At 37.1% G+C, this 10,000-nt stretch overlaps 1 protein-coding gene and 1 long non-coding RNA gene across 3 annotated transcripts in view; one reads left to right on the top strand and one right to left on the bottom strand.

Moving 5' to 3' along the window:
• LOC147838945 (uncharacterized) overlaps positions 1 to 10,000 on the top strand; it is a 1,276,407-nt gene that overhangs the window by 593,560 nt on the left and 672,847 nt on the right. The window lies entirely within an intron of this gene.
• Positions 1 to 10,000, bottom strand: part of heatr6 (HEAT repeat containing 6) — a 53,345-nt gene that overhangs the window by 9,678 nt on the left and 33,667 nt on the right. The window contains 6 exon segments of one of the 2 annotated variants that reach the window (NM_001114313.1): positions 2,371 to 2,467; positions 3,624 to 3,748; positions 5,166 to 5,288; positions 5,367 to 5,501; positions 7,605 to 7,694; positions 9,756 to 9,878. In NM_001114313.1, the coding sequence (NP_001107785.1) occupies positions 2,371 to 2,467; positions 3,624 to 3,748; positions 5,166 to 5,288; positions 5,367 to 5,501; positions 7,605 to 7,694; positions 9,756 to 9,878 (693 nt within the window). 2 annotated transcript variants of the gene reach the window in all.

Raw genomic sequence — 10,000 nt, 5'->3', positions numbered from 1 at the left:
AAAAGTGTAAATTGGTTGTTTTTGCGTTATTTCCAGCAAATTCGTACTTCCGGTTTGAAACAAATTTTTGAAGCTGCGTCACGGCCATGACATAATAGCGTGTATTCCAGCGTGCAGACTGGACGTCTGTGTCAGAGTGTGTCTTATTACGTTTTACAGTGTGATGCATTAATGCATGAGTAAGGCTTGGTTTAAACCAATCAGAGCGCTCTATTGTGCAACAGAGACGCCACGTTGTGTTGGCAAAACAAGCGTGAAATGTTGCTTTTATAGTTTGCTGCAGTTAAGTTTTGTTTTCTTTTTCTCTCTGTGAGTGCTCAGCTGGACTCACGTGTGGATTAACAGTGTACGCGACGCTCGACAACAATAACTTACGTGTCTAAGGAGGAACATTGTTTACCTGAGAGCTGTTCTCATCTGCAAATGCTGAGATCCGGATTCGCTTGTAGTCTTCTCTTAATAAAGACGCGGCTCTAGTTGCTGGTGATTGCCCTGTCTCTATAGATCTGGTAAGTGAGCGACCAGTGCTCTTTGTTTATTCAGTTTGTTCGTATCAAACTAAGTTAACTATTGCACAGAGTGTAAACATGTTAGCACTACAACCAAACTTTAACCTCGTGTAGGATTTTCACCACATTTTGTGACCGGAATAACACACGCGGCTTTCTGACACTACCTGCTGTGTGCATCTAAGTTTCCGGGAAAAGCGGAGTTTTTTTTTTCTCTCATTCGCCGTGCGGTATCAAACATCGAGCAGTTCCTCGAATCAAATATCTCGTTTGTCGCAAGGGACATGAATGAATTCCCTGAATGAAAGAGCCAAACTGCAGTTAAAGTCCACCATTTAATAATTTGGCAAATAATTCGACTACAGATGTCCATGTAAACACAGTCACTTTGTCCCCTGTGTGTGTGTGTGTGTGTGTGTGTGTGTGTGTGTGTGTGTGTGTGTGTGTTTTGACTCTGAAAGTCAGCGTGCCCAAACAGACACTCCCACACCATGCCTCTTTTCTTCCTCCGACACTCCCCCCTAAACAAAGCTGGACACGCCCACTTTTCTGACTTTTTCCAAAGTAGAGGTATGAAAACACCCTGCTGAAATGAGGGGGTTTTATGGCCCTTTAAGAAACATGCTAAGAACATACCCGTTTATCTAAAAAACAATGATAAATTCAGTTATTCTCTTTTGAAAATTCATTTTTTATGTTCCAGAATGTCTGTCTTTGCTTTGGTCTCTATAACCAGCCCACTGCAATTTTACCCAATTATATTTCGGAACCTCAAGTTGCCTTGGTAGGAAACAGTGAGTTTCTTTTCAGTCAAGCTGCCTCAATGTATGTGAGCACGACTAATGCTGTGTTCACACTAGCTATACCTATTACGTTATTTGCGCGTAAATTGCCGCGTTAACATTTGAGGTTACTCGCTTCATTCGCGCGTCAAACCCCGCTTCATTCACGTGTCAAGATAACTTCAGAACAGACGTGGATTCGCGTGATGGGCAGGGCTTCTGTCTGCCCGGTGTTGTCGGTGTTGCCCGGAGGATTTCCCCTGGACACCATCAACAGGTTCTACGTCACAATCACGTCCCCACAAGAGCAAGCTTCTGATTGGTTAACGCGGCGCGAATGTCCGCTGAAGTTCAGATTTTCAAACTCGAGAGATACGCGCAAAACGCTCAATTCGCCCCGCTCCATCCGCGTCATTTGCGCCTCGCCATTCGCACATATCGCGCCGCAGTATGTCTATTCGTGCGTTTGCACTGACTTAACATGTAAATCACTCGCGCTTGACATGCAATCCGCGTCTGGTGTGAACGCAGCATAAAAATGCAACCTCTGGAGAACAGCAACCGGCTCCAAAATGAGGCAGATTCAGAGTTTTGAAAAAAATACTCTCCAATATTTTGAATTTGGACTGCATTACATAGTTCAACCACTAGGTCAATACTACATACTGAACCTTTAATAATTAGGCCATGTCCACATGTATTTTATAAACAACTTTTACTTTACCTTCCATTAAGAAACTACTTGTGTGAGTACACTGCATACAAGTCAACAGAAATGTAAAAACAGAGACAGATTAATGTCCCAGGGTATGAGCAACACACAATACAAGACACGTTTGTCACAAATATGCAGAATTTGCCTCAATCACGTCTTCCACATAGGGATGAATATAGTAAAGGCCCCATTTGACTGGTCAGATTTGGAGAAATAACCTTTGCATGACAGATCAAATTTATTGCATGATATGGATATTGCATATACTATTTTCAACAATAATTTTTTTTTATATATCATGCAGCCCTAACTAATTGCATGTTAAAGAAATTTTTATATAGAAAATTAAAAAAAGTGTACCCACCCGGTCTTTATCCGCTGACGCTTTAGTAGCAGATCTGAGCATGTTCAGCAGCAGCATATCAGAGAAATCTTCCTGAAACTCCAAACCAACAGACTGCCTGAAGAACAGAGAGCACAGAACGCTGTCAGTCTCACCACAAACACACACACACAAACAACAACACAAACACACACACACACACACACCTATTATTAAGGACATTACCAAGACTTTTAATATTTAAATGATAGTATCTATGACCTACCCCCAAACCCAACTGCCACAGAAACATGTGCCAATCATTAGATACCAGGTTTGTAGCAATATGCGATTTTCACAGTATGATAAGAGTCTCAGAAAACAATGCAAATTCACAATATTAATTAAACATAACAATGACCATTAAAAGAATAATACGTTTTTCTGAGTGAACTTTATCATTATAGACTTGAACAATTTCATAGAAAGTAGTAAGAAAATCTTCCTTCTAAAAAAAATTTAATAATAAAACAAATTTACAAAACAAACTATATATTTCTTATTTAAAAAAACAACAACTTTGACCTATTAAAGGTCCCCTAAAGTGCTTTGAATTGTGCATTTCTGTTCGATGTTCAGGGTAATCTCAACTAAAAAAAAAATGTTGAGGGTGGGACATAGAATAGCCCATCCCCTTTTACAGAAACAGCCAATAGTGTTGTTTTAATTACAGCTCTGCCAGTGAGAGTTGTTGAGATCAAGCGCATCAAATGATAAGCTAATAAAAGCATCTTGAAGGGGGTTGTCAAACGAGAAGCATCTTGAAGAGGGTTGTCAAATGAGAAGCATCTTGAAGCATCTTGTTTGAAACTAGATGGTCAAAATTTGATAAGACACTGATGTATGAGGTGATTGACAGTAGGTGGACGTGAAACTGCAAGCTTCAGTTGTTTAAATCAGTTTTATATTTCCTAGATGCAAATTGTCACTGTTTTAGAGCACACTAGCTATTAGATATCCTTAAAAATTACATCTAAAAAATATTTTATTAGAATTTCATGGGACCTTTAAGCAGACAAGAATAAATAATGTATAATATATAATTAACGGGGCAAAGAATGGCTTTTTTAGGAATTAAGGATTGGCCCACTAAATATTCCTTTAGTATCTTTATGGATTCTGTGCTTAATGACACATTAAATGTTTTCATATTCCACTACATAAGTGACGACAAGAGTCCTTACAAGTATAGCTAAACCAGTACACACACATACATACACAGATAAATCTCTCACATGTTGACGATGAGTGTGTCCGTGAGGTTTCCCAGAGACCAGGCTGCTTTTGCCCGGACGTTGGGTGAACGGTCATCCAGAGCGGTGAGGATAGCATTAGCAGTATCCGCCACAAACATCACATCCTGTGCACATCAAAACACCACAGTCAAATAAGTCAAGTTAATTTGTCATTATGTTTGCTTAATTGTTTTCATATAAACATAACAAAAACAGGCAATCACAAACTAACGTAAACAACTTTATGGGCACTTTCATGGCTATCCCTTCCTAATTTACCTGGAAAAAACACACATCCTGTTTTCATGATAACAAAGTGAAGTCACCATACTGAAAAATTACTCCAGTTGAACGAATTCAAACAGGTTACAATATTTGTATACATCTATTCAACATCATACATGTACTGTGACCATGTAAATACATTTTAAATGTACTTACAATATACAGTATACACACTTTTCTCCTATTCAAAAATAGTTAAATCAATGGAGAATAATTTTCCAGTTTGATGGCTGTTGATTTGCTTGAAGTATTTTTATTAAGCTAAAAGAATTATTATTTTTTTAATAATTATTAATAAAAAGCAGTTAAATAAAAATAATTACATTTATTAAATATGGAGCGAGGACAACACTTTTTGAAAATGAATATTTTTTATCCATTTCTCAGTGAATATATGTAAGAAAATGTTGCGCTTTTGAACAACATTGATTTAATAAAATAGTATTTTAGTCACCATACAGCTTTAGAAATAGAAAGATAATACATCTAAATCCATGTAAAACATTGCAAACTAAATTACAAACTTGGATAAAAAATTGGCAAATTTGCAAAATTGGATATATTTTTGTTTCTCTAAATTTTTCAATATTTGTCTCTAACATATACATTTGGGCTATTCGTTTTTGGACTGTAAGCTTTCGATTGGGACCTTATGTATAGGCACAAATATGATATTATAAATTATCCTATAGAAAACATTCATTTAAATGAGAAATTTGCAAGGGGTGTACTCATATATGCTGAGCACTGTAGTTATGAATAAGTAAATGTGAAGCACCTTTAAATGAGAAAACTAATATACAAACTTACGCTAAATACACAAATTAAGTATGATTTTTTTTTTAAAGAAATAAAATGACCTAAAAATAACAAACACATTAAATACATTAAACAGATGAATTAATGTGAGGCTTCATTATGAGAAAACATAATTCAAAATATAATTAAAAAAACTTACATTTAAATGACAATGTAAATAAATAAAATGCTTTTTTTCATTATAAGAAGTAAAATAATGAACATACATTAAAGTAAATTATGGATGAATTCATAAATAAAATAAATGCATAAAAAATTTGTATGACAAAGAAAACTACATTAAGTGAAATGAATACTCTGGATGAATACTTTATTAAATGTGGAGCTCTTTCATTATGAATAAATTATTGTAGTTACAATTCCAAACTATTAGTCATTATACAGGTATACATTTGGGTGGATGGATCTTTAACTATCAGAAAGGGCAGAGCTGTGTACCTCTCTCAGGCAGGGGAATAGTATATAGACCCCCAGAGCTCTGACTGCTGCTGCCTTCACCAGAGAGTTCTCACTGTATGTCAGTCCCAGCAGGATCGTGATGCACAGCACTTGAGTCTTATCCTGCACAAATCCATATTGATGAATATGAATACCACAATAAAAATGAATAACTCAACACTGCATTACACAGGCACTCACGGGCAGCTGACTGAAGGCCTGTGGCAGGATGGAGGAGAGGGTGTCGCACGCGCTGGTCTGAAGGGTCGGATGATGTTCATTCTGTAAGGCACTAATGAGTGGACCACCTAAAACCTCTGACCAGAACTGAACCACCTGAAAACAACAGCTTTACATCAACACCAAAATCCCTCAATTCAGTTTTGTATGTTCAGTGTTGGATAAAGTTGTCCCAAATGCATTTATATTATGCGTTTGCTTACGCGGGTTTCATTCTAAAATTTATTTCACTCTTGTATTCTTTGACTGACCACATTTGGGGTTTGTAAAATTAAATGGGGGCTCGTCCGGGATAGTTTCCCAAAATATTTAAAAATGAAACCATAAACATATCCACATACTTATCTTGGGTGTTGAGCGGTGAGTTGTTATATTATTTCAGGCATTATGGTTTGTTTTACAAGCTTTTATTCTATTTATTTTTAATAAAAAATAAAAAATAAAACTATATCCATTAACTGCCATTATAAGAATCACTATGGACAAAAGACTCCGTTAAAAGTCTTCTTTAATCTTCTACTAAAGAAAAAAAGGAACTTGCATCTTCGATGACGCAAGTAAATTAATAGAAAATCTTTATTTTTGGGTAAACAATCCCTTTAAGACTGTAATATATAACTGTAATAGGGTTAAATGGCTTTCTAGCCATTGGATAGAAGAACTGTCAAACGTTTAAAGGGCACATAGTTTACCCCTTTTTTATGATTAAATATTAATATTATGGTTCTTCTGAGTGTGCCAGTTTAGGTTCAGTTAAAAAAAACAATTCAGATTTTTTTTATTATTGTTAAAAAGTGTTATTTTGGGGGTGTGTACACAGCTTGCTGTTTTAGGGATGTGTTGCTTCACATGAAAATTAGTTTCAAATTCCCGCCCAATGTAACAAGGGGGCGGAGCCAAGAGCTCCCCCGCTCTGTGTTTGGCCACAGACAGGCAGACAGAGAGAAGCAACATGAGTGAGAGGACCAGCATTCAGCCATACATGTACGACTCGGACACAGACCAAGCAGAGAGTACACAACCATTTTAAGTCTTTGTTTAGTTTTACAGCCAACTGTGTGCTAGTTTAAAGTTCCGAGCTTGAACACCGAGACTAATAACCACGCACACTGAATTAACTTTGACTGAGGCACCGGATGACCCGCTTAGAGCTGCGACACGGCACACCAGACACGCACATTCGGATGTCATTTAAAATGAAACTATTTAGATGGAGCTCTGTGGCGCGGCAGAAATATGAAGTGTCCCGAATCGTGGCTGGGCGCCACAGACAGCCGCCGACTTGAAGCACTGTTGTGTGTACCCTGATAGAAACCTATGTTTAGAATTCTAAAATGCATGGCTCTGTGTGGTGCGACGCTTCTGGTGTGCGACCTGCAGGCAAGTTTGTTATTTTATTTCCAATGGAGCGACACTCACGAGGCAACGTGCTCACACTTTCCAGCTGCACCTGGTTAAGATCACACTCACAGGGAGCCTTCTGTGACTGCGAGAAATGCAAACGGCTGAAATTTAAGGTAGATGCAATGAAAAGTACACTAGTTTGCAAACCTACCTACAAACAAACTATGTTACAAACAATAATTCCGATTAGAGCGATCATGTGGAGAATGTTGATCTTGTGTTGAGCCCAATAAGCCTTGCATCTAAAAATAGAGCAAGGATGTTCCTTTAGTGACATCGCTTTGACTCACACGCTGAAAATAGCGGACGTGAAACAATAAACTGAGGATATGGTGATGCGTGCCTGTTAATCAATATTCGTGGGCGGGGGAACCGCACTCTTACGTCAAGTTGCGGTTGATCTAAAAACCGCTCCAATTGGTCCACCGTTTTTATGTTGTTAAATCGAAAAAAAAAGGACTGTGTGCGTTTACAACACCCCAGCATGACTGTCTATACACTATACTTACACACATGTCTGTCCAAACAGCTTGAAAAGTAGATTTTTTACCATAGGTGCCCTTTAACAAAAGTAATAACGAAATAAACAAAAACATAAGCGGCAGCCTGACACACACACTAACACAACAAGCACCAGGACCGGCTCTCTCTCACCTTCTTTTGTCATTCCTCTTGTAACTTCACACTCGTCCAGGAGTTGCAAAAATTATCCTTGGCCATGCCCCATCGCGTGACAATTACTTTAAAATATCTTTACCCAACACTTTTACATACACTATATTTGTTTGTTTTTACCTGGTTCACTGGTACACGTTTGGCACTTTGTGGAGTGTTGGCATCTGCTCTGTACTGCTGGATAATCCCAGTTCCCAGTTCTTCTAAAAGCTTGAGAGAAATATGCACATCCAAAATGAAAATTTCCTCACCATTTACTCACACTCAGATGCATTTAACAATCACATTGTAACCTTTATGAGGTTCTTTTACAAAACAAGACATTCTAAAGAACATTGTGAAAAAGCAGCCAGTGACAATGTTTGTGATGTGAATTAGACTTCTGTGCAAAACTGCAATAACAAAAAAATGTTAAAACAAAGAACAAAATCGTCACTTTCTGGTAAACTGGTTCCAAATATCAAACAGAAAAATGTAATTTGCAGTGGTAGAAAAAGACACCGTGAGCCCTTTTTCTAATAGAATTATTCACTTGCACCTCAGAAGATGAAGATAAAATGCATACATACTGGTACAGTATAAATGTGATTGGCTAGCTTGTCTGCACTTGTATTAGCATAAAGCGATCTGATTGGTTAACACCTGGGCTGGTGCTTGAAAAGCTGAAAGATTTTCAACTTCTGCAGCAAGCAATTAAGCAAAAACGATTCTACGTGCCTACAATTCAGTTTGGCAATGCTGGACGTCACTCCATTGGAAGTAAATGTCAACACTGATCCCTATTGTGAATTGGGGTAAAGCAACTACTCTTCTGTTTTGGTGGGTAACCAAAGCGCCAACCAAGCGCTCTTGCACAGTGCAGACATTGAAATTTCATAGCGTATCGCTTTCCGCATCTGATCTGAAATCTGATTGACAATCTTATAATGACTAAGGTGCAAGACAATGATGGGCAATGCCTAAAAATGATTACAAATTGACAAAAATGGCATTTTGACATTACTGGCAGGCATCTCTAGTTGCTATCAGATTGATTCTAACATATATATATATATATATATATATATATATATATATATATATATATATATATATATATATATATATATATATATATACACACACATATATATATATATATATATATATATATATATATATATATATATATATATATACACATATACATATATATACATACATATATATACATACATACATATATATATATATATATATATATATATAAGAGCTGTGAACCTACACTAGTCTCACGGTTCGGTTCAGTTACGATTATCATGCCATCGATTCAGTTCATATTTTGGTGCATTGACGGTGCTTTTCATACACAGTTTTATATTTTCTTCACAGCAGCAGTTCTTGAATTAAAATGTATGAATATATTTATATTTATATAGTATTTGTAATACAATTTTGTCATTTAATACAAACAGTCAGATATATAAACTGTAACTTTAAACAAAACGAGCATTAAGCAAATAATATAAACAAATATAAACATCCAGCTCAATTTCTGATTCTTGTCTAGTTCTCTTACACCCCTTTGATTGGTCACACCTTTAAAAAAAATGGTTGCGATTGGCTCTTGCGCGCTGCGTTCTTCACAGATGAGTGACACTGATAAGCGGCCGGCGGCAGCGGCGATCTCACAGCTGATGTATGATAGACACGGTGGAGAAAACTCTGCAGACACGCGCTCGTTTCTGTATGCAAAAGTAATGCTGTAAAACAGCCGAGAGGAGAAGAAAAGCCACACCAGCAGGTCAAATGGGCCACTGTGTGTGTGAGAGAGAGAGAGAGACAGAGCGAGAGCGAGAGAGAGAGAGAAATGGAGTAGGCTACTTTCATTCTCTCGATTTCAGTGAAATAGGGGCTATTGTTGTATATGTCAGTGAAAGACTGATCCAGCAAACACACACAGTGAAATTGTACACAGTTTATGAGTTTTAAGAAGTTAAAGCGCTGTAAATACTCGCGATCGCCTTCCTCGCGACAGAGCGCATATGAGGTAAATGACGTCAGTAATAACCGGTTATGATTATTACTGAACCGATACCGAACTTTCCGCATTTGCATCGCAGTGCACCGAAGAAACGATTCATTTTGACACCCCTAATATATATATATATATATATATATATATATATATATATATATATATATATATATATATATATATATATGATAATAGTGTTGTTTGCTTGGCAAGCACCTATAAAGAGCATGCGAAAGACATTAAAGGTGAGGTACTTTAGCTCCATGAAGCTGCACAGACGGGTCTTGCTCTGTGAGACAGCGAGCACTAAGTTGCCCTAACTCCAGGAGAGACGCCTGAGCCAATGAGAAGTAGCCCTTCACTAGGTGAGCCAAAACCTGAAATAAACAACATACAAACAAATAAAACATTTTTTAAAAGAAACAAACAAACAAACCCCTAGAAATGCAAGATTTTAAGACCCCGCGGACACCCTGATATAGCAAATGATGTGATATGA

Source organism: Danio rerio, chromosome 21 (genome assembly GCF_052040795.2).
Source record: "Danio rerio strain M-AB ecotype USA chromosome 21, GRCz13ab, whole genome shotgun sequence".
In the NCBI taxonomy this organism is placed as follows: Eukaryota; Metazoa; Chordata; class Actinopteri; order Cypriniformes; family Danionidae; genus Danio; species Danio rerio.
This window is presented reverse-complemented; position numbering and strand designations above follow the sequence as displayed.